The sequence below is a fragment of the Pongo abelii genome, chromosome 14, assembly GCF_028885655.2.
Source record: "Pongo abelii isolate AG06213 chromosome 14, NHGRI_mPonAbe1-v2.0_pri, whole genome shotgun sequence".
Lineage (NCBI taxonomy): Eukaryota > Metazoa > Chordata > Mammalia > Primates > Hominidae > Pongo > Pongo abelii.
The window spans coordinates 106,489,867-106,515,935 of NC_071999.2; the positions used below are offsets into that span (position 1 = coordinate 106,489,867).

The 26,069-nt window shown below is 36.6% G+C and overlaps 1 protein-coding gene across 5 annotated transcripts in view; it reads left to right on the forward strand.

The window, feature by feature from the left end:
* PCCA (propionyl-CoA carboxylase subunit alpha) overlaps positions 1–26,069 on the forward strand; it is a 461,053-nt gene that overhangs the window by 208,823 nt on the left and 226,161 nt on the right. For all 5 annotated transcript variants that reach the window (XM_024230769.3, XM_054529192.2, XM_054529194.2 and 2 more), the window contains exons 13-16: positions 11,349–11,492; positions 12,816–12,890; positions 17,067–17,135; positions 19,738–19,813. In XM_024230769.3, coding sequence (XP_024086537.1) covers positions 11,349–11,492; positions 12,816–12,890; positions 17,067–17,135; positions 19,738–19,813 — 364 coding nt within the window. The remainder of the gene's footprint in view (positions 1–11,348; positions 11,493–12,815; positions 12,891–17,066; positions 17,136–19,737; positions 19,814–26,069) is intronic.

Consider the following 26,069-nt stretch of genomic DNA (forward strand, 5'->3'; position numbering starts at 1 on the left):
TCAGGAGCATATGAATTTCAGCTATGTTCTAGTTTCTAGTATTATGTCTGGTGTCATTCTGATTTCTTTCCCATTGTAGATAATGTAGTCTTGCTGTCTGAAAGTTTGCCCAATTTTTTTTATTTTTCTCTCTCTCTTTTTTTTTTCTTGAGACAGGGCCTCATCCTGTCACCCAGGCTGAAGTGCAGTGGCATGAACCTGGTTCACTGCAGGCTCTATCTCCTGTGCTCAAGTAGTCCTCCTGCCTCGGCCTCCCAGGTAGCTGGGACCATAGGTGCATGCTGCCACGCCTGGCTAATTTTTAAATTTTTTTGTAGAGACGAGGTCTCACTTTGTTGCCCAGCCTGGTCTCAAACTCCAGGTCTTAAGTGATCCTCCAGCTTGGCCTCCCAAAGTGCTGGGATTACAGGCATGAGCCGTTGTGTCTGGCTCTAATTTTCTTTTGATCATTGGAATTCAGAGACTTTTTTTTTCCAACCATGATATGCCTTGGTGTGTGTTTGTATACATTAACCCTGCCTTTTAGTCCATGCCCTTTTTCAGTGTTCAGGTTTAAGTATTGCTTCATTTCAGAGGAAGTTTCTTCTGTTATTTAACTATTTCCTTCCGTCAGCAATTTTCTCCTCCTTGTGGAACTTCTAGTTTTTGCAATTTAGGTCTACTGGATATGTTTCTCTTATGATAACTGTCATTTTATATTTATGCCGTGTCTCTTGACATTATTTCTTTATTGATCTTCCAGATTACTAATTTAGGTTGCAACAGTGGTTATCCTCTCCTTTAAGTAACTGACTAAATTGTGCAATTGGGAAATCACATTATTGTAGCTCAGAAATTCTAATTGTGCGTTACGGTTAGCCCTCCTTACCTACTAGTTCTGCATCTGTGGATTCAATTAACTGTGGCTTAAAAATTTAAAAATAAAATGAAAATATCAATTCAACAATTAAAAAATACCAATAAAAGCACAATATAGTATAACAACAGTTTACATAGCATTTACATTGTATTACTATAAGTAATCTAGAGATGATTTAAAGTATACTGGAAGGGCTGGGTGCTGTGGCTCATGCCTGTAATCCCAGCACTTTTGGAGGCTGAGGCAGGAGGATTGTTTGAGCCCAGGAGATCAGTGCTGTGATGAGCCATGATCATGCCACTGCACTGAAGCTGGGGTGACAGAGCAAAACCCATTTCTTAAAAAAAAGAAAAGTGTACGAGATGATATGCATAGGTTAGATGCAAATACCATGTTACTTTATATCAGGGACCTGAGCATCTGTAGAGTTTGGTATTCACAGGGGTCCTGGGACCAATCCCCTGGGGAGATGGAAGGAGGACTCGGGATGTGTGTGCACATGCACATATGTGCATTGCTACTTCTTAAGTTTTTAAGTGCCTTTACTGCTTTTTGGGCAAAGTTGTATTTTTCCCCTGTCCTTCAGCAGCTCTATTTCACTTGGTCTATGTAATCATTATTCTGAATGTTTTTTCTTTCTTGTGCTAGTAATCCCCCTGCTGTGGTTTTGCTGTGGTTGTTTGGGGGTTATCAGTACTAAGTTCTGCTTCTTGAAATAGAAATTCTAAGTGACAGCAGCCCTTCAAATGGTTGAAGACACAACCATATCTACTCCAGAGGCCTGGAAGAGCATATGTCTCCTAGCATTCTCATCTCAAGGACAGAATTGAGCTAATTTTTATTGACTACTTGGATTCCTCGGCAAAGAGACCACGGACCCATCTGGAGCCTTTATTGACTTCTTCCCTGAGGTCCATGGCTCTTTGCAGGCCAGTCTGTCTCCATGATGTGTTCCTTTCACATTCTTCCCTAGAGTTCTCTGAAGCTAGTCTCCAGTTTTCGTTCGGCCACAGAGGGAGAAGAGCCTGTTCCCAGTTTTTGGCTCTCATCTTCTCCCTAGATCTTGGTGCTTCCCGTGTCCTCAGCTGCTTAGTAACTCTGAGGGAGATAGACAGCATGGAGTTTGGAGTGGAGAGGTGGGAGCCAGGCTGGTTCCAGGCTGGTTTTGACAGCTTCTCAGAGCAGGAATAGCTAACCTGGGTTATCTGGATCTCTCATGAGCTTTAGGGAAGTCTGTGAACCCTCTGAAGTCAGATACATAGTTTTTTAGTGAGAAATTCAGTGAGATTCAAAATTGTAAAATGTTTCAGAACAACTGCAGCTGACTAATGGAGGACTCATTTAATCATTGTTTTTGTTAATTGCAAACAGCTACTGTTTTCACTCAGAGCAAGTAAATTCTAGTTCTCTTCCTTCTTAGCTGTGTGACCATAAGCAAGTTCCTTAACTTCTATATGTTTTGATTTCCTCATTAGTAAAATGACATTAATTATAGCATTTGCTGTACAGGATTGTCAGCATTAAATGAGTTAATATAGTTTACAAATTCAAAATAGTACCTGGTTTATACTGAGCATACATTCTTTCTGCTAATTGTGAGTATCTTACCCATAACATTTGCATGCTGTTTATTATATATTGGTTGACATTTTTACTCTTACTGTTGTCATTATTATTAACATTATTGCTATTACTGTTGTCATTAATATAAAGCCTGTCTGACATCTGAAAAGATGGCAAGCCACATATTAAATAATAACTTTCTCTGATTCTTTTGTCAGTTAACTGCAAAATTATTGTTACATGTGAACAAACATATTTGAAATATTAACCACTTTTAAAGAGATCTCCTTTCTGTTATAAGGGTGTTTGTGTAAGAAGAGTCTGGGAGGAAAAATGGAAACTGAAATCTTCCAAAAATGAAGCTGATAGAGAAAAGTATTTACTACATGGCTTAGGCCTTTGTGTTAAGATTGACATTAGGACCCTGAATACACCTTTCCAAATTTGCGCGTGTGTGTGTGTGTGTGTGTGTGTGTCTGTTTGTGTGTGTAATTAATAATTTCCAGATGCTAGGGTTTTTTTTAGATTTAAGTGTTTTGGAAAAGCATCCTCTGTATAGTCTACAAAGTCTATAGGAGTTAGAAAATTCCCAAATAGAGAGGAATAAAATCTTAATAAGTAAGTAATTAAAACCGCAAACATGGTCAGTCGGCTGTCCATATCTTTGAGAACAGACAGGTAAACTGTCCCACTTTTGTTAGACTTAGTCAGTTGCTCAGTTGCTTATACTGATTGGTACAGTGCAGGAGGAGTCTACTTTTACCATGGAAGGAAAGGTACAGTACAATTGCTGAAATTCTATGAAGGCTATACACTCTAATCTCGGGAGAATTCTGCATCACAGGGAACCTTTATATTCCAGAAGGATTTTAGAAATTTTTTTGCAACTTGATTTTGCCCTTTGCCATTTGTTTAAAAATTAAGAATTATTACAACCTAAATTCTGGTTTATAACAATTGACTATAATTGAACAAATACCATATTCTAATTTCAGACTAGTCTTGGATTAAAAAAAAATTTCTAGACTTGCCAGATGAAAAGATTTTGGTCTTTTATGGAATTAGAGTGTTTGATAGAAAGAATGAGGAGAAATTATTGGGAAAAGGATTTCTAACTAATTGTAAAATTTCATTCTTGTCAGAAGGGGCATTTTGGATGTGAGCAAATGTTGACCTTTTTGATTGTATTTAAAATGATAGAGGCCAGGGCTCTCAGGCTGTTTAGAGTGAGCCAGAATTGGGATGTTTTGGCATATTTTGTGCTGGGAAACTGAGGATAGAAGGTAGGATGTGTTATACCCTCCCTTATTATTTGCTGAACCTTAGTAGAAAGTTGAAGGAAAGAAGTTTTTGGTATACAGATATGTATAGATAAGCTTTTCAGGAACTTAGATTTGGGGTTTTGTCTTAAAGCATATTGTAAATGATCTTGCTGTCTGAGTTCTGGACTCTTTTTATCTATGTTTAACTTTTTAAAACTGGTCTTTGTATTAGTTTGCTAGGGCTGCCATAACAAAGTATCATACACTGGGGTGGCTGAAACAACAAAAATGTGTTTTCTCACAGTTCTGGAGGCTGGAAGTCCAAAATCCAGGGGCCAACAGGGTCGGTTTCTTTTGGAGGCCTTTCTCATTGCTTGTGGGTGGCCATCCTCTCCCTGTGTCTTCCTGTGGCCTCTCCTGTGTGCCTTGTGTTGTCTGGGTCCTGGTCTTCTCTTATGAGGATGCCAGTCATGCTGGATTAGGGCCCACTCTGATGATGTCATTTTAACCTGATCACTTCTTTAAAGACCATGTCTCCAAATACAGTCACATTCTGAGGTGGTGGGGCTAGGACTTCAACATAGGAATTTTGGGGGGTACACAATTCAGCCCAAACAGTTTCCTTATCATTTCTTCATGTGATTATTATTCTTGGGGTCACCAGGGGAACCCTATAATAGAATCTGTTCCATTTTCATGGTCACTCTTTTTTTTTTCCCATGTATACATAGCATATAAAAATTTTAAACAACTTACTAGAGTATGACTGGTTCTAAAAATCCTATCTCCCATCCGCCCAAAATGAAGACTTGACACCAGTTAGTCTATTCTAAACATTCTGATTTCAGCTTCAAAGTGAATTTTTAAGGACAAGTTCCAGAAATGAATTGGCAGTGGTGATACTCAATGCATATTTAGTTTTCCAAGACGAGCACTTTTTAGTGCTGCTGGACTATTTAGGAATAGCCAGTGCTCACTTTGATGTATAGTTCTGATGTTATTGGCAAAAATAAACAAATCAAAAGCACAAAACAAGCAACTGACAATGTCATGTCTCTGAAGAGCACATCTGTATATAATCCTACACAGGTATACACACCTTCATCCATCTATTCTAAACATGAAGAATGTATCAGAGAAAAGGGGAGAAAAATTGGTTTCTAAGCCTTGCAGTCCAACTCTTTTTTTTTTTTTTTTGTCTGAGGTAGAGTCTCACTCTGTCACCCAGGCTGTCACTTTTAAATATAACCATTATTTCCAAGGTGAGTTTATAGGAGTAATGTGTTGGGGCTTATTTCCCAACATGCTTTTCATCCTTGAGTGCTGTGGATCAAAATCTAATAACCTTAGATCTTTATTTTGAAATCCTGTATTCTCAGGAGGGTAGAGCTTCAGAATTTTAGTAGGTACATGCTAGATTCCGTTCCGTGAACAGAAAGAGCAGAATCTTTCTGAACAGACAGAGCAGAACCAAAAATAATGGCATTGACCATCCTTTCAGGCTGGAATAGCAACAAACTACAAAGACAGAGGCCTATTATGCCAAACACTTATGAAACTGAATTTTATGTAATGGGACAGTTTCCTCATGTTTCAGTGGGTAATCATACTAAACTACTTTGCTAAGTTGAATCCAACAAGTTCTGCTTACAAAAGATAGCTTTCAAAAAAACAAGTCTTTGTAATATCTGTCAGTTTAGACGGGATATATTGAATAAAAATGTCACTTAAAATTTTGTTAATTTAAAAGAACATATTTTGATAACAAAAAATTTCACCATTCTCTCACCACACCGTATTGTGAGAGCAATCTCCTATGCCTTCTCTATTAAATGACAGTGATGTATTGAAGAAGTTTGTGCATGTGTGGAAGGATTTTGTAAATTTCAAAGTGCCACACCGATGTTGGTTATACTTTTGTATGGTTGGCCTTACACTTTTAGGGGCAGTTTCTGCTTTGACTAAGCAACTGGGCCACCATTTACCAGCTGCCAAACAATTAGAGCTGCAGATATCCCACTGTTGAAGGAATTTTTAATACTTCTCATCAGCCTCCTCCTCATAATGGCCAAGTTAACACACACTGCTTCTTTCTGACTTCTTTTTACATGTTGTGACTTTTCCCCTTTTCCCTTAAAACTGATTTTCCTCAGTTTTAATTTTCATTTCAAGTCAACTCAGGTATATAATTAAAATTGCCTTGAATCTTGCTCCCCTTCAGGATGACTCGCCTGTTATTCAGTTACTGATCCTGAAAGTTTCAGGAATTATTAGGTAAATATCACAGTAAAATATTTAAAAGTTTAGGTCAGAGGAAACATTGCACAAACTATCTGCTATTGTATAACTATTTTTATTTAACATAGTGGGAGGATTCTGACAAGAATGTTGGTCAAGTCACATGTCTTTATTTTTAATAATGTTTTATAATATGAAAAACAAGTCTTTCTAGGGACACCATTTTTATTTTTATTAACTTTTTTATTTTTTATTTTTTTGAGGCAAGGTCTCACTCCCATCTCCCAGACTGGAGTGCAGTGGCTCCATCTTGCCTCACTGCAGCCTCGACTTCCTGGGTTCAGGTGATTCTCCCACCTCAGCCTCCCAATTAGCAGGACTACAGGCATGCGTCACCATGCATGGCTGATTTTTTTGTATTATTATTATTTTTTTTTAAATAGAGACAAGGTTTTGCCATGTTGCCCAGTCTGCTCTCAAACTCCTGGGCTCAAGATATCCATCTGAGTTTTCCTCCCAGAGTTCTGGGATTATAGGGGTGAGCCACCGTACCTTGACATATTTTTCTTAACTTTAAATTTTGAAATGATTTCAGACTCACAGAAAAGTTGTAAAAGTATTACAGGTAGTTTCTGAATACACTTCACTCATATTTACCACATTTACTTTATCTTTCTATCTATATCTGTATTTACTGGAAGCATTTCAGAGTAAGTTGCAGGCCTGGTGCCCCTTTACTCCTAAATATGTCTGTACTTCCTAAAAACAAGTAAATTTCCTTATGTAACTATAGCACCATAATCAAAATCAGGATTTGAACGTTAACGTATTACTGTCTTCCAATTTAGGGGCTATATTCAAATTTCCCCAGTTGCCTTATTAATGCCTTTTGTGGTAAAAGAAAAAAAAAATCTGGTTCAGCATCCTGCCTTGCATTTAGTTGTTATGTCTCTTTATTCTCTCTCAATCTGGAATAATCCTTAGTTTTGTGGTCAGTTGTGATCTTAACATTTTTTAAGAGCATAAACCATTTATTTTATAAACTGTCACTCATTTTAGGTTTGCCTCTTTTGTCATGTACTAGATTCAGTCTTTGCATTCTGGGCAGGAATAGAAATGACACTGTCCGTCTATAAGCACCATGTTGGTAGCACGAAGTACCTCTTTATCCCATTGTTGGTGGTGTTGGCTTTGTTAAGGAGGTGTCTCTGGCATTTCTACCCTGTAGACTTTCTATTTTCCTTTTGTCCTTAATAAAGTATCTTATAGGGAGATACTTTGAGACTCTATAAATAGCCAGCATACTTTCACTCACTAGCTTTAGCTTACTTCCTAGTTTGTATTTAGTGAGGAATAGGCTAAAGATGACAATGACAGTGTCAGTTTATTATTATAATTTTTAGAATCATGAGGTAGGTAACAACACAGTGCCAAGGAGATTTAGTTTTCCTAAGCTTATTCTGCTACCAAAATGAGATACATTAAGCACTCAGAGATGAAGCACAGCCTAATTTACCTCACAGTTGCATTTGACAAGCTTAGTTATATTTTGGGAAATAAATTTGAAGCAACAGATGAGTAAGAGGGAGTGGTAAGAGGTATTAGACACAATGCTAATAGTGACAGCTTGGTGGTGATTAAGAAGACAAAACTAAATTAAAATAGCAAGTAGATCTATAAAAAGCTAGCCGATTGTTACCATCTAGCGTAGGTGTATGGAGCTAAACATATTCTAGTCCATGAGGATGATTATGGCATGAGATATTATAAGGCATGATTATGTCCTATAATATGGCATTTGATAATTTTTTGTATCTGTTTGAACAAAAGATTCATGGTGAGCTAGGGATATAACCAATACAAATAAATTTATCAACAACTGTTAGACTCTGCAGTGTGGCACTCCCTTGAGAAATTTGTCTTTGAGGATTCAGGTATTATAACTTGATAGGGCTTACTCCTTTTTTGTGAGTGTGAATTTTTTTTTTTTTTTTTTTGGGTTCGGGCTTACTCTTGCTCACTAAATCCCGAGATTTATATATTCACATGCTAATATGTTAACAATGCAAAACAGTGCTCTCTGGTGGATCCCTGATTTGTGTGCTTTTTAGAAAGAGCACATTGCTGTTGGCTAGGAAAAACGTATGAAGCCAGGTTCTCAAATATTTGTGTGGTAAGGATGGAGTAACAATAAGGGAATTCCATTTTGTATTTTGACTGTTTTTAAGGCATTGTTTCAAAAAGTGTGTTCCATGGACTTGGCAACTCATAAAGGTACTTTGCAAAAGGAGGAGGAAGTGCTGCACAAGGCCCTTCTCTAGGAGAGTCACAGGACATATGGGCATGCTAATGACAAGAGTCTTTCCTAAACAGTCTGTTGAACTGAGATTAACCCGGTGTTTCCCAAATAGAAGTGACACAGAAACCTTTTCCCCCCACATAATAGCCCTCACAACAGATGCTTATTAGCATCAGACTTCTGTAGTTACATTTTCTTCTAAGTGGGACAAGATGAACTTGTTGGTTTACCAGACACCAATTTTTGACTTTTTTGTTTTTTTGTTTTTATAACCTTTTGGTCAAGTTAACCATCTTTTCCCTGCCTGCCTGCCTCCCTCCCTCTCTCCCTCTCTCCCTCCCTCCCTCTCTCCCTTCCTTCCTCCCTTCCTCCCTTCCTCCCTTCCTTCCTTCCTTCCTTCCTTCCTTCCGTCCCTTTGTATAACCCTGTTCTATCACTTAAGTATTGAGCTTAGCTTGCAGAGAGAAACCATTGCTAAGCATTTGGGAATAGGGGGATATTTGTGATTATTTAAGCAATGTTGTGCTTATAAGATTTCTGGTAATAACACAGTCTAAAGGAAATGCTTCATATCCTGTGGAGTAGCTTTGGAATCCTATGTATTTAGAAGGATTTCTTTCGAAAATGTTTAAAATTATAAGTTTTACTTTAAAGAAGTTAATTTCTTTTACCTGGAAAATTGAAGCAAGTTAGACTATTTTGTGGACTTATGCAGTACTTGTCAAAAGGTAAATGTTTTTTAAAATTTCTGTTAGTAAGGATTTTACCTTTAGCAGCTTGTTATTTTAGTTATCTGGTTAGTTGCTTCTAATTTGAATTATTTGTAGCTCCCTAATTTAGATTGTAAAATGTTATGGCTCTGTTATAGGGCTAAGTTTAGAACACGGTGGGTCCACTTTTGGATCCCATTCAAAGTGGATCTGATGTACTTATTTTCCTACACAGTTAAAGATCCATCTTCAGAGGTGAAGCGGAGACTCAATAAATTTGGATCTTGAAACCTTCATAGTAATATGCTTTTTAAAAGACATGTATACATAATTGTGTAGCTATTGCATATACTTTTATACATACATTTCTTTCATATACATTTCTGTCAGGAAGATCAGGAAGATAATGTCATCTCTTTAGTGAGATAAATTCCAACTCCATCTCGACCACTTACTATAGATGTGACTCTGTATTTGCTGTTCATTCATTCAATATATATTTATTTGCCTTGTATATAGTATGTACTTATACGGGCACTGGTCATAGAAAGAGGAAACTGAATGGTTCACTTAACTTTTAAAATTGTCTTTTCACCTATCAGGGATGTGTGAATAGTATTGATGTAAAGCACTTGGCACATAGTAGGTTCACCTCTTTGTTTTTTTGTTTTTTTGTTTTTTGAGATGGAGTATTGCTGTCGCCCAGACTGGAGTACAGTGGTGCAATTTCGGCTCACTGCAACCTCCTCCTGGGTTCCAGCAATTCTCATGCCTCAGCCTCCTGAGTAGCTGGGACTACAGGCGTGTGCCACCACACCCGGCTAATTGTTTTTATTTTTAGTAGAGACAGGTTTTCATCATGTTGACCAGGCTGGTCTCAAACTCCTGACCTCAAGTGATTCGCCCGTCTTGGCCTCCCAAAGTGCTGGGATTACAGGCGTGAAGCACCACACCCATCCAGGTTCACCACTTGAGTAGAGTACTGAGATGCTTTCTCACATGAAATTGGTTTCTAGTAATAATAGAGGGTTTTTTTGCTAGTTACTTTCTTATTATATTTATCTTTTAGAGTCTTGGTTCTTACAAAATCATAATTTGTTTTCAAAAATATATATTTTAAACTACCTAATAAGATGTTTATTTAGTGTCACATTTATTTTACGAAGGGTAGATGCTTATTTTAGTGATGATTTGTCATTAAAATTATGTCAAAATGTCTTAAAATGTTGATGAAACTGTAAACAAACTCATAACACACACAAAGCTAATTATGGGTGCCATCTGTTTATTTTTACAAAGCTTTTTTTTAAGACTATGGCATTGTCTGCTTATGATAAGCTTCAAGATTATTATAATGACTAAGTCCTGTCCTTCAATTAGTGTAGTTGAAGATGGGAAGATAATTCGTTTGTTCACTGACCTTTTCCTGTGTCAGTGTATGAAATATGACATGTCATGATAAAGAAACTGTTGTGAAGTGCATTTAGAAGATACTTAATTTTTATGAGAAAAAAATGACATCAAAGCAGCAGATGTGGCCAACGTTTTGTTTAAATTCTTAGAATGTATTCAAGGTTTTAGATGAACGGTAGCTAATTCACTCTTTTCCAGTGACTTAAGTGGCTTCATTTTAACTCAAGGTTAAGAATTTCTAAGTGATTGACAAGTTTATGTTGACATGTATCCCTCTTTGTGTACCTGTATGTCAGCACATGTTTTTGTACATACATATCTCATGTGTTAGTGCAGAAGGCCAGGTACTTGCATGACAGCATCAGCCCAAGTAGTTATCAGCAATCTGCTGAGAGAGCAGAGCGATTGCACTGGCTCCGTTTTGCAATTGTGCATGCTAAGCATTACCCAAGTCAGTGTGGAGGGAAAGCAACCTGAAGGATCCGTCTGCTCCCTTCTGCTACACTGCCTCGATGCAAGATTACGCTAATCTGGCTGCTTGTCAGGACAGGTTAGTGAAAGCATGCAAGTGGGTGAGACTTAGGGTGGACTAGTGCTTTGGAAAATCATAAGCTGCCCCTGTAGATGCCACATTAAGTGCAGCAGAATAGGTTGATTATCAGCCACATCGAAGATTGCAGTGAAATAAATATATAGTTTTTTGGTTAAGAATTAGTTTCAAAATTAAAATTCTTAAATATTGTCAGACCACAAATAAATCAAAATTGAGAAAAATAATACAGATAGTTTACAAATACTTTTAGGCATTAGTTTTTCTTATGATTTGTGTATTGTGTTTATTCTTTCATTTTATTCCCCTAGCTCAAGAGTTTTTTAGTCAAATATATTGAAATGTTACATTCGATTAACTTCATTTTACCTAAAAACTTTTGTGATTTGTCTTGTTTGTTTCTATTTATTTACCCTTTTCTACACCTACTGACTGGCAGACCTTGGCCTTGCAGGTTGAGCATCCTGTCACAGAATGCATTACTGGCCTGGACCTAGTCCAAGAAATGATCCGTGTTGCTAAGGGCTACCCTCTCAGGCACAAACAAGCTGATATTCGCATCAACGGCTGGGCAGTTGAATGTCGGGTTTATGCTGAGGTAAAATGAATGGTGTTGGGAGGAAGGATGGTGGTTGTGTCCAGAGTCATGAGACCTGGTATAGCCAAACAATGAGGTAAAGTTAGGGTTTTATAACGTTGTCAACTATTGGATTATGTAATCCATAATTAAATCAGAAAAAAATTAGATAATTTTGACCAATTCCAAATAATTTTAAAGAATTGGGCTTAGTTAATTGTCATGTATTTGTAGATGGGGAAATAGCTACCAATCCTTTAAGAGGCAACAAAGCATTGGTTAAATATTCTTGAGCTTGAATGGACCGTGGTTTTTGTTTTGTTTGCATTTTCTTTGTTTATTTTCAAACAACACTAACAAGAAGTAGCATTTATTTCCATGGGTTTTTTAAAAAAATGCCCACCTTGGGTACACATTAGTTGTTGATCAGATATTTACTTAAAATTTTTCCCAACATTTTTTTCTGTATAATTTTCTCCTTTATTATTACATAAAAATAACAATCAAAATTTAAATTGTAAAGCTTTTAGTAAAACATGTACTCTTAATTTATAATTTTAATTTTGGGTTTTACTCATAAACTCTCAGTTCAGTACTTCTAAATGCTTTTTTCAAATGACTAAAACAAGAATGCAAGGTAACATTTGTACTATTTTTACTTTTCGACATCAAAAATGCCTGTCAAGATTAAAAATAAATCAGTGTCTGTGTTTAAGAATACTGAAAGCTGGTTTGAAATATTTTTCAAGGAGTTCAAAAATATGTTTTGGCATGACTGTGTTGCTCTTGCTTTTTTCATATTTTAAGTAGTATTACTTTAATTCTTATGACACTGAACCTGTTTATTCTGATGATCTAAGATATTTACAAATGAAGTACATATCTAGTAGCATGTGCAAAGTTTTTTTTTTTTCAGGTCTTTATTTGAAGAACCCAAATTCTCAAGTTTTACCATATGTGAGCTGTTTTGAGAAGTAAGAAAAACAAATATCTTTAGTGTACCACATTTGTTGTTCTAAACTTGAGTATGTTTTGATGTAGGGCCTAGGTTATTTTATTTTTTGCCCAAGGCATTCTAAGAAGTTTTATAAAATGTTGGAATTTTACCAATTTCAATAAAGTATGAACAAGGTCAGGCTAAATTCTGCTTACAGTTCTGTTTGATTTTTAAGTACATTCTAAGTTGTCTAGAGTAAAAGACAATAATATTCTGAAATCTGTGATTTGGTAAATACCATATGTTGAAAATAGACCTATAAATGATTCTTCATTGTGTAAATATTTAACCTTACTTGTGCTGATTTATATTTCAAAGACTGTGCTTCCTTTTCTTTGAACTTTCAGGACCCCTACAAGTCTTTTGGTTTACCATCTATTGGGAGATTGTCTCAGTACCAAGAACCATTACATCTACCTGGTGTAAGTCATTAAGCTGTAATACCAGCTGAAGGGTTAAAATCATGATTTATGTCATACTTTTATGTTAAAGCGTGTCAACACCAAAGGGTGTAAATTGAAGGACAAGTGAAATTCATGGGAATCATGGTTTTTGTGTTGAAAACAAATTTTTTTCAGTATTTTGTGGTGTTCAAGAAAGTCAGGATCCACTGGACAGGGGAAGCCTGGGGACATCTGATGATATAAATGATAGCTTACAGTGTTCCCAATTCTTTCGAAAATTATAATAAAAAAGACTGTGAATCCTAAGAATGAGAAATGATGTTTTGTGTTACAATTTAATCTTTTCAATAAATCGAATCCAACCCTGCTATATAGTCACTTGTCAAGAAATTCAAGCACAAAATCAGCTCCTTAATTGAAATTTAAGGAGATTGAATTAAGGCAAACAAAGTGTGCCTCAGTCTATTAAACCTCATGGACTTGAAGGAGTACATAATATTTGTATCAGTTAAAGAAAAGTGACCACTGTCCATTTTATTCCATAGCTCTTCTATATTTAATAGCTATTTTAAAAATAGTTTTTGTTGCAAAAAAAGAGCAAGGACATACCCTTTTTCTTAAGGTAATAAGTGCATATATATATGACATTATGTTAGCTAGTAGATGACAAGGCTGTACCATCTGTGAATATTCAAATTATTCATTTTGATTACTGGCATGAAGATGGTGAAAAATTACAGGAAGAATTCTAAATCTGAAGATGTTATTGGATATATGATTTATTTCACTTATTAAATTGTTTTTGCCCATGTGCTTTCTAAAGGGACTTGACCCTTTCTGGGCTTGGAGACTCCATGCTGTGTTCAAAGCCAAAAGACAGAAAAAAAATTGTAAAGATTTAACAGGCATTATGTGACGTTAAATAGCACGTGAGAAAACAAGTATCATAGGGACATATCTAAACACTTTTTTAATCAAACGAAAGAAGTATTAAATAAGAATTCATAATGATTACTCTAGTTGTTAGAAGTTTTCACCATGTTGTAATAGCTAACAGGATGTCAAACATTTTGCCCTCGCAAGTTTTTGCAATTTGCAATTTTCAAACGTGAGACCTGTTGAAAGTACAAGTGATAATGGACAAACTATACCCCCTACAGTCTTCGTCCCACCAAATCTTTCTTCAATTAATGCTGCAGCAGGAGTTTTATGTAATAACATTTGCAGTTGTGAGCCATCCATAGAAAGAAAAAACAATTAAAATGCCTTAAATGTTCTGCTTACTGCTGTTATTTGCTTGTGTGAGTGTTGCATGTCAGCTAAATGGACCAAGGAATAGATAAAGTGATTGGGTGGAGGAGAGTGCACACTAAGCTTTGTCTATCATTATTGCTGGGAGCAATCAAATTGATGTCAGCAGGACAGTAGATGCGTTGACAGCTGTAATTATGTATCTCCATGGTGATCACTTTTGGCCTGTCATGGAGGCCCATGAGTCCCCTCCCTTGGAAGCATTTAATCAGATTGGGCTGTCACTTGTCAGGTAGACATGGCAGGCTGGGAGTTGTGCTTAGGGGGAGAGGTGAATTGAGAATGAAGGATGGGAGACGTCTGATAGTTTCACAGGGTCCACTGTGGTACTGAAGACAGAAATTTTAATTATGCTAGAGGTTTCTGAGCAATGGTTTGAGAATCTCGTACAGAGGTGCTTGGGTGTTTTGTTGTGGTTGTTATTGTTTGTTTTTTTTCCTTGCCTTATTAAAACTAGAGCAGTCGGTTTACCTTAGAAAACAATTTTTGGCTCTTACCTTTTTTGGTCACAAGAATGCATACTTAGGAGTTAACGTATGGTTTGTACTTTTCACATGCTTCATTAAGCCTGAAATTTATTAATATGGCAGAGGTGAAGATTTCCTTTTTTATTTTTGATCATGTTTTGTAAATTTGTTATTTTCAGACCACAATTTTGTTCTGCTCAGAAATTTGGTTCTGATTTCATGTGAATTTTTTCTTAAAGCTTTTGGTGCAAATTTGTATAGCCTTTCATGAAGGAATGGAGACTTGATCTGACTTCAAATTGGTTGTTAAGAAATAAAAATATAGCTGATTATTACTTGGAAAAAGCAGCATAAATAGTAAATTATAAAGTAGAGTTTTCATACTGTGGTACAGTTTTTAATTGGGAATACTGATTTGCTTATACAAAGATACATGTTGATTATATATATCTTGATTTTATCGTATGTATTTTAAAGTTAAGATGACATAACTTCTGTGATCATAATATTAGTAAATAACAAAGACAGTTATATTTAATTAAGATCTGTAGGTAACACCTTATAGGATGATGTTATTCAAGGCAACTGAAGTTTTAAGTAAGGAACTGTAGAAGAATGTAATAAATATTCTTTATTGTCTATGTTATTTTATTTGTGGGTTGAACATCTAAGTTCTTCCTAGCTTTGTAGCAGTTTATGTAGCAAATGATAGGATGTAGTTAAAGTCAGAAGTTTTAGAACTTGTATCAGTCTTGTTTTTAAACACAGCATTAGCAAGCATGCTGTGGTTTTAAAGATGACATAGTGGTCAAATTAGCTCTTTCACTTTTTGGTACTAAAATTAAGAAAATGAAAACTCACAGATATATTTTCTGTTATGTAACCCGATTACTAGTTGCCATTTTGGGGCTTTTTAATGTGGGGAAAAGGTAGATTGTGATTTTATTGCTTTTAAAGCTGCTCCATTAATTTTTTTCTAGTTTTTGTCAACACTGTGAATTTCATAGAACATCAGTTTATGTCCTGAAATATGTTTTCAGAAAATAGAAAGCCAAGTATATTTCGTAAGTGTGCTGAATGATTTTTGTTTAAAATTAAGATTTTTGTATATGAATGTGAATACGGATACAGATACCTATATTTTTGTTTGTGCTTGCAAATACAGAAATAAAAGCCCCCCAGGTATGTTATAGTGTTCCTTTTACAACCTTACAAAGAGAATAATAGTAGTGTGAATTTTAAGAAAATGAAACTATAGCTTGTCTTCTGATGTCACCGTATAATAAAGCCATCATTATACCCTCATGTGGATATCCTAGACAAGAGGTTCTACATGTGGTCCCTTGATAATTGCCTAAATTAAAATATTAAAGGCCTAACAGCCGCTGTGTTGACCTTTTTCTGCCTTGCTGCAGACAGATGAGCTGCTGTTTATTACGAAGGCTTCTTCCCACAGGTGGAAGGCTATGTGAGCTTCCGCTCTTCTCTTCCCACCCCTTTACAATGTTGGGCATCAAAGTCCTGCTGTTCAGCAGCTTTGATTCAGTTCCTCCATCCTCAAGACCCCTAGGATGTGCCTGACAGTCTGAAGTATTTTGATTAGCTTTTAAATACTTCAGATTCCAAAACTTCTTTCTAATAATTTAATAAATATTCTGTCCTCAGTAACTGCTCATTTTTAAAGTTTTGCATGGCTAACCTCCGTGCCTTGCTGCTGGTATCAAACTGGGAAATGAAAACAAGAATCAGTGATGTACTAACTCACTCGTTGGCTGGTTAACAGCAATCAGCCTCTTCAAAAGAATATTTTGAACTTGTGCTATCCCCCTACCCCCCACCCCATGAAAATCACAAAATCAGAACTCTAATTGGGGCTTTACAAAGCAAAGCCATAGGAAAAGCTGTGTAAACATTAAAGCCTCAGGGGACCAACAGTAACAGAAAAATAGTGTTTTACAGTTGAGAGAGTGAGGCAAAAAAGAAAGTGTTACAGACATGAAAGGCCCAGGCCCATGTTCCTATGGAGCTGAGGAGCAGGCTTGACTAGGGGCCTCACTGGTGGGCTCAGAAGGGTCTGGCAGGGAGTGCAGTTAGCAAGGGCATCGTCCATGCCATGCTTCAGCTGGAAGACATCATCAGAGAGCCACAGCATCCTGGCATAGTGATGTGGGAAGTCTTCATTTTTTATTTTTTATTTTTGCTGTGTCTTAGTTTCTTCATTCAGTGGCAGAACAAAAAATGTGTTGCATTGCATATTAGATCAAGATTTTAGGTTGTTTTCCTATTTTCCAGAAGTTGAAATGTTATTTGAGATTGAAATTCTCTATCCATTTTCTCCATGGAAATGAAATTTGTGGTTACAAAAAATATCTACACAATATGAATTACTTTTATGTTTTTCTTTTTTTCCTCCCAGGTCCGAGTTGACAGTGGCATCCAACCAGGAAGTGATATTAGCATTTATTATGATCCTATGATTTCAAAAGTTAGTTTAATTTCTTAATGGATTATTTGATTTCTTCTGAAAAATCAATGATATTTAAAGAGTCTGAAACTGGGCCTTTATCTGAATCATAAGCTATAATTAAACAACTAATTATGCACTGATGTAAATGTGAAAGCAGAGCAGGTTTTTTCTCTTGAGAGAAAATTCAGCGTTATGTTAGTTTGCAGTACTCCTCCTCCCCAACTAAATCATGCCACCACCATCACACATGCGTGAACAATAATAATAATAAACATCTAACCAGCGGTGTCAACCTAACTCATTGCCATGAGAAGGAATTAAGTTTGTTTTTGGCCATTGGCAGAAATTACCTGAGATGAAAGTATGAATGAATGGCAAGAGTTGGGCTGATAGGCAGTGTTTGTTAGGGTAACTTTTTGATCTTTTCTCTTCAATTTTTTACAAATTATCAATTATTTAAGTAGATTTGATGTAAGAGTACAAGATTTGTTTTGCCCACCTGTCTTTTTGAAGTTTGACTTTCCAGAATAAATGAATTGAATTTTGGATCTTTAACCTTGAATTTTTGGATCTTTAAACCCTTAAAACCTTATAAAGTGTAAAATGCTGTAATAATTAAGATTGTGGATTTTATTTTTATTTTATTATTTTTTTTTTGAGATGGAGTCTCACTTTGTCCCCCAGGGTGGAGTGCAGTGGCGCGATCTTGGCTCACTGCAACCTCCACCTCCCATGTTCAAGTGATTCTCCTGCCTCAGCCTTCCGAGTAGCTGGGACTACAGGCTCGTGCCACCAAGCCCAGCCAATTTTTTTTGTTTTTAGTAGAGGTGGGGTTTCACCTTGTTAGCCAGGATGGTCTCCATCTCCTGACCTCATGATCTGCCCGCCTTGGCCTCCCAAAGTTCTGGGATTACAGGCGTGAGCCACCGTGCCTGGCCAGATTGTGGATTTTATTTTGAAACTTCTGTGTTCTCTGAAATGATACATCTGTATTGAGGAATGATTTGTTTTTTAAGCCTTATTTCTCAAGATGACTTTTCCCCAAGTGTCCTTTTTAATGTTATAGTTGCAGTAAACAAACCGTTTTTTATCTCTCTTTCTTCAGTTAAGGTTTTAGTGCTTTTTTTTTTTTGGATAGGGTCTCCCTTTGCACCCAGGCTGGAGTGCAGTATCACGATCTCGGCTCAGTGCAGCCTTAACCTCCCAGGCTCAAGCGATCCACCTGCCTTAGCCACCCAAGTAGCTGGAACTACAGGCGTTTACTACCATGCAGGGTTTTTTTTTTATATCTTTTGTAGAAATGGGGTTTCCTCATGTTACCCAGGCTGATCTTGAATACCTGAGTTCAAGCAATCCACCCGCCTCGGCCTCTCAAAGTGCTGGGATTACAAACGTGAGCCACCGTGGTTGGTCTAAGTTAGTAGTAGTATTAAAATAAAATTTAGGTCTTTTGTTTATTAGAGAACCACCATTTAATTTAAAAATAAAACTATGTAAAAATATTATACGTTGATTTTTAAATATTCCATTTTTAGATGCATGTTTTTCTCTTCAGAAAAATGGCCTACAAATTAATTTTCAAATTTGCTTGATATTGAAGAGCTAGTAAAACCTACTAAAATAATCACAATCTATAGATTGGCTAATATAACTGCCAGAAAAATCTTTAATGAATAGTTAAGGTCTTATTTCATTGCCAAATTATAGAGATACATATAAGTAGGCACTAAATCATGTAGAATAGTAAGACTTTTCTGTTTTTTTGATTTCTGAAAAAGTACCATTTGCTTCTGTGTATATTATGTGTTAAACTGCAAATGATTTCTAAGATAGTCATCTTCTTTCTTTATACTTTTATTTTTGAAACTTTACTTTTTTTGTTAGTTATGAAAGTGTTACGGGCTGGACGCAGTGGCTCATACCTGTAATCCCAGCACTTTGGGAGGCTGAGGCAGGTGGATCACCTAAGGTCAGGAGTGTGAGACCAGCCAGGCCAACATGGCAAAACCCTGTCTCTACTAAAAATACAAAAAAATTAGCTGGGCATGGTGACACAGGCCTGATCCCAGCTTCTCAAGAGGCTGAGGCGAGAGGATCACTTGAACCTGGGAGGCGGAGGTTGCAGTGAGCCGAGATTGCGCCACTGCCCTCCAACCTGGGCAACAGAGCGAGACTCCATCTCAAAAATAAGAAATAAAAAGAAAAGAAAGAAAGTGTTAGCTATTCAGGGTATCAAACTTGGAAACCACAGAAAAATAGGGAAAAATGTCTTATCTAATCCTCACCACTACCCTAGATGTTCAAATCCTATCTAAATATTCAAATATTTAGCTGTATCTCCTTTTAAATTTTTTCTGTACTTACTTTTGTTACATTTTTGTTTTAGTAAAATCACTCTTTACTATGATAATGAAATGTAGGAGAAAAGTCTGAAATAGCTTGATTCTAATATCTATATACTTAAAAAATCATAATTGACATGTATTGAAAACTGAACTATCATAAAATTTCAAGATACATTTAGAAATCTGTTATGAAATATTTTAATTTTTACTAAAATGAATAATTTAACATAGTTCTAAATATATATATATTGGGTTTTTTGTTTGCTCATTTTTAGCTAATCACATATGGCTCTGATAGAACTGAGGCACTGAAGAGGATGGCAGATGCACTGGATAACTATGTTATTCGAGGTAAAAACAAAGGTTTGCACTCGTTGGTTATTGTATACGGTGTCCAGTTCCAGAGAACAGCCTGGGGGTTTACCAGTGAGAATATGGCACAGCACATTTGCTCACTATGTGCTTAAAGAGAAATAAGAAAGCTCAAATCCATCAAACCACCATGCTAAGTATAGCTGTTTCCACTGTTTTAAGCAAATGCATATTTTCTCTATATACCTAACATATATATTACTCTATATAACCAGTACACGTTGGTTACATAGGCCTTGAGGAGGGTGTCTTTTTTCTTACAGAAGTAATATTGCTGTGGAGAGGTCTTTAGTGCGTATTTGGGACACATGTTCAGTTTATGTGAGTTTATCTATGTTTATCTATATATGTGAGTTTAGATAGACATAAATAAGTTACTTGGGAAGATTATTCCTGGAAGACATTAAAGTATTTGTAAGCACATTCTATGGGGATTTTCTCCCTTTTTATCTCTGCATTTTTATTGTGGTAATTGAAATATTAGATTTTGGTTAATTTAAGTTTTACTCTAATGTGCTTGAGCAGTAAATCCATGAATTTGAGAGTCTGAATAAGAATATTTTGTCAAAACTCATCTCTGTTAAACTGTGATATAATACGACATAGGGGCATGGCATCTGGGCAGTTTGTCAAAATATTATATTAGTTTTGGTCCCAACTAGAAGTTATTTATCTACTCCATCTGGCTTCTGAAAGGAGTAGTCTTTCGTATTTACATGAATACCGTTTCGTGTTTTATACTTAAATGAACATTTTCCCACTAATTTGCTTACTCTGTATATGTATATATAGGTTCACCAGTTACTGCAGTTTTTAAGTGACTAAAATACAAAGTAGGCTTGCCATTATTCTCCTAACTTTATATGTGTTACATGTAAAAAATATATTTTGTTGTGTAGGTAGATTTTTCCAGGCTTAGTCTGAAATTTTGCCTTTGAATTACTGTGATGTAGTAGACAGAAACCAGACAAAGCTGGGTTCATAGCCCCTGTCTTGACGCCATTTAATAATTATGTGATTTTTGGCCAAGCGCGGTGGCCCACACCCGTAATCCTAGCACTTTGGGAGGCTGAGGCGGGTGGATGGTGAGGTCAGGAGTTCAAGACCAGCTGGGCAAAGATGGTGAAACCCAGTCTCTACTAAAAATACAAAAATTAGTCAGGCGTGGTGGTGAGCGTCTATAATCCCAGCTACTTGGGAGGCTGAGGCAGAAAATTGTTTGAACCTGGGAGGCGGAGGTTGCAGTGAGCTGAGATCATGCCACTGCACGCCAGCCTAGGCGACAGAGCGAGAGTCTGTCTCAACGAAAAAAAGTAAATTTTTTTTAAAATAAATAATTACGTGATTTTTGTCAAATGACTTTGTCTCTCTGAATCTCATACTCCACGTTTGAAAAATGGAGTGATAGTCTCTGCCTTATAAATTACTGGTGAGGATTAACTGAGGTTAAGTATATAAAGGGCTTGGCACCACACTGGCTTATGTTGTTCAATAACTTTAGTTCTCATCCTTTCTTCCTCTCTCCTCACACTTATAAAACCATATATTTAAAAATCAAGGCCAGGCGTGGTGGCTCATGCCTGTAATCCCAGCACTTTGGGAGGCTGAGGAGGGCAGATCACTTGAGGTCAGGAGCTCAAGACCAGCCTGGCCAACTTGGCAGAACCCCGTCTCTAGTAAAAATATAAAAATTAGCCAGGCGTGGTGATGGGTGCCCATAGTCCCAGCTACTGAGGAGGCTGAGGCAGGAGAATCGCTTGAACCCAGGAGGTAGAGGTTGCAGTGAGCTGAGATGGCGCCATCGCACTCCAGCCTGGTTGACAGTGTAAGACTCTGTCTCCAAAAAAATAAAAATAAACATCATGTGTTATAAATCACATTATCAATCCATTAGTCATATGAAATTTACTAAACCATAGATAAACAATATTGAAAGACCGTTTTAGGTAATTTCTAATACTGTGTGCTGAGGTTATATGCTTTCATTGCACCCTGTTCAAATACTTCTCCAGAGAATTTACCATCACTGTAAAATTAAAGTATTAATTGTGTAATTAACTGTGAAATGTTGGGTTATCCTATAAGAATATTAGGCACATGAGGACACTGATGATCTTTATCTTGTTTGTATGCATATTACTGGTGCTTAGCAGTGTCTGACACATGCTAGATGATTAATAAATGTTTGTTGGATGAATGAGTGAGTGAGTGATACTGTCCCTGATTTCAAGGAGTTACTAATATACTTGGTGTGAAAAACATATGAAAAGATAAGTATAATATTAATATAGCTTCATAGGTGCCACAATAGGGGATTGAAAAAGTGTAGTGGGAGTTTAAGGAAGAGGCTAGCATATCTTTCTTTTCTCGCCTCTCTTGGTCCTTTGAAAGTAACTAGTACTGCTTTAGGACTCATGGTGTCTCTGTGTCTCTGTCGAGAGTACCTCACTTTGTTCTGCTTTCAAATGATCCTCAGAGTGGCAGGATTTTTAAAAAGACTGGTAATGTCCCGTGTAGGTGAACTAAAGGGGATGGGCACACTCAAGCATCTTTGCAGTGTCACTTGTTATAGTATTTTGGGAAAATAATCTGGTGTTAGATGTTAAAATAAAAGTGCATACCCTCTGACCCAGCTGTTCATCTTTTGTGAATCTTTCCCATAGAGTTAAAAAACTGAATTATGAGCATGTTCACCATGACATTTATAACAACATTGTTTGTAGTAGCCAAAATGCTGACCAACCACAGTGTCCACTAAATGGATGAATGACTGAATGAATTACAATGCTTTATTACTATAAAATACTATGCAGCTGTGACTTAAAGACCTGTTTGTATGGATTGTTAAAGTAGAAAAGCAATTTGTAGTCATGTGTAGTATATTCTCATATCACTTGAACCATCTTCTCATCCTAAAATATTTTAAATTGTGTTGGATGAGCACAGAGAAAGGTGTGGACATCTACATATCACAATGATTTTTTTTAAGCTCAAAGGATTTGTTAGAGAGGGGTTTTTCTTGACATATTTCTCTTAGACTTTTTAATTTTAGGTATTTTCAAATCTATTGAAAAGTTGAATGAATAGTACTGTGCATGCCTGTATACTCTTCACCTAGATTAATTATTATTTAATAAACTTTTTTTTGATATTTGCTTTCTCTATTTCTCCCTTTCTTTGCCTTTTCCTCCTCCTTTCTCACCCTTCCTCTTTCCTTTCCTCCCTCCATTCTCTCCTCTGTTTTTCTCCTGATCCATTTGAAAGAAGGTTGCAAACATCATGGCACGTCACTCCTGAATACTTCACCAGGCTTCTTAAGGGGAAGACTATGTTCCTGTAACTGGATTTTTCTTGCCTGCTGCACAGATAGAGTCAATTTATTGAGACAACGTTATTGCAATAGAGAAAGAGTTTAATAAACACAGGGCTGGCTAAATGGGAGACTGAAGTTTTATTACTCAAATAAATTTCTCCCAAAATTTGGAGGCTAGGGTTTTTAAAAAACAATTTGGTGGGCAGGGGGCCAGGGAGTGGGGAATGCTGACTGGTTGGTTTGGGGATGAAATTATAGGTGCTTGAGGCAGGGTCTTCTTGCTACCTTCAGTTACTGGGTAAGATCACAGAACTAGTTGAGCCAGTTTGCTGGTCTGGCTGTATGACTCCTGAGCCGTAATTTCTAATGTTAGTTTTACAAATGCAGTCTGTTCCTCAGACAAGGAGGGGGTTTGTTTTGGGAAGGGGCTGTTTTCATTGTTTTACAGTTAAAGTATAAGTTAAATTCCTCTTATAGTTAGCATGGCCTATACCCAGGAATGAACAGGGGCAGCTTGGAGGTTAAAAGCAAGATAAAGTTGGTTAGGTAAGATTTTTCTCAGTGTCATAATTTTTGGAATGGCCATTTCATTCCTGCAAAAAAGCACAATACCATCATTACACCCCAAGGAAAATTGACAGCAACCTAACAGTTTCATCTCATGTATTGTCCATATTTAAGCTTGTCCTTCAGAGTCTTTTTTTATTGTTTTTTAATCCCATCTGTGGCCCAAAGTTACACAGTGTCTTTGATTATGTCTCTTTGTTATCTTGCCGTCTTTCATATTTCATTTCATTAATTTTCAGGAGAGTCCACGGCCGTTGATTTGTAGAATGTGGCACATTCTAGATAGAAAGTGTTAACGTTGGTTCAGTAAAGGCACTTGTGAAGTGATTCCAAGAATGAGGGTTGTAGGTGATAATTTGCAGTATCACTCACAGAACTTGAGGAAACTCTTTGCTTACTATTATCAGTTTATTATAAAGGATACAGCTTGAGAGTAACCCAGTGGAGGAGATGCACAGGGCAAGGTGTTAGGAAGGGGTGCAGAGCTTCCATGCCCTCTCCAGGTGCACCACCCTCCATCACTTCCATGTGTTCAGCAACCCACAAGTCCTCTGATCGTTGTCCTTGGGTTTTTATGAAGGCCTGACTAGGTAGGCATGATTGATCTTATCAATCTGCCATTAGTGATTAAGTCATTCTTCAGTCCCTCTCCCCTTTGGAGGGTGGGGGTGGGGCTGAAAGTTCCAACCCCTTAATCACATGGTTGGATCCTCTGGCCACCTGCTCCCATCCTCTAAGAGTCATCTCATTAGCATAAACTCAGGTATGATTGAAAGGAGCTTGTTATGAATAACAAAAGACGTTCCTCTCGCAACAGTCATTTCTATGATATTCTTGCCAAAAGTGTACAACCTGAATATAATCATGAGGAAACATCAGACAAACCAAATTGAAAGACAGTCTACAAAATAAATGGCTTCTTCTTTTCAAACATGTCAAGGTCAGGAAACACAAAGAAGAGTTGAGCAACTTATGTAGATCAAAGGAAACTAAAGACACATGACAACTAAATGCAATGTGTGATCCTGGTTTAGATCCTGGACCAGAAGAAAAATGTTTTTCTTTTGTAGTAAGGGTCATAAGTGGGACAATTGGTGAGATTTGAATAAGGTCTGGAGATTAGGTGATAGCAATGTTAGCAGTGTTAGGCTTGTCTGATTTTGATCCTTGTACTGTGATTATAGAAGAGATATACCTTGCTTTTAGGAGATGTTCACTGACATATTTAGAAGTAAAATGACATCTTGTCTGCAACTTACCTTCATAAGTTTAAGAAAGAAAATTATGTATCTGTGTATAAATAGAAAAAATTAGTGACAAAGCAAATAAATGTGATAAGATGTTATCATTTGTAGAACCTCCATATATAGTAATTCTGTTTACTATTTTTTTAAATTTTGAATTTTGAAATTATTTCAAAATAATTTTGAATTTTTTAATTTTGAAATAATTTCAAAATTTAAAAAATTTAAAATTTAATTTCAAAATAAAAAGTTAAAAAAATAGGGAAGAGCAAGTACCCCCACTCTCCACTAATATTTAAAGAATAAAAGCAGAGATGCATTTGGGATTTTGAACTTACATATTACTTATCTGGCTAGTTCTGAAGGATAGGCAGGTTTAAAAACTTGCCTTATGAAAGGCAGAAAAGGGAAGACAATCTACTGTCTTGTTTGGTAACTGCTTAATTATTCAAATATGAATATTTTTTTCCTGTGCTCATTGTGAACTTTTGTTAAGATAGAGAAACTTTGAAGCAAAAATGTAATTCGGTTAAAGTGAATTTCAAAATCCTCATGAAATAAGAGTGCTTTTGGCCTCTGTTTGATCCTGGCAGCATGTCTAGCTGATGTCTGGGCAGTGTTTTGGAACCAGCAGGCAGTCAGGGGAAGGCCACTCCTAGGGGCCTCTTCTCTGTGTCCTGGTGGTGATTTCCCATACAGATGGGACCTGGTGAACTCTGCCAGAGGTCATCCTTGACTCCCAGTCCACACCTCCCAGTCATAATTTTTATGAGTATGTGATTAATAATATCCTCGAAGTTGTAAACTAACTCTCAAAGAATACCTCTACTGTCCCCATACCATTTAAACAAGGATCTGTTCAAATAGTGTTGTCTTTCCTGGGATGTGAAAAGAAAGAAACTAAATGCAAAATGGTAACTTTCAAATCTGTATGATACCGTTTAGTGCTTCAATGATTCTTCCCATCTATCTGATCTTTTGAGCTCTTAGGTATAAAATAATTTTCTGATTATTACCCTCTTTTGGCTTTAGGATTAATTAATGGACAGTAGTTTTGGGAACAGTTAGTTGAGGCATAGATGTTTGTTGTCTGCCATGAGCCATTATCTCA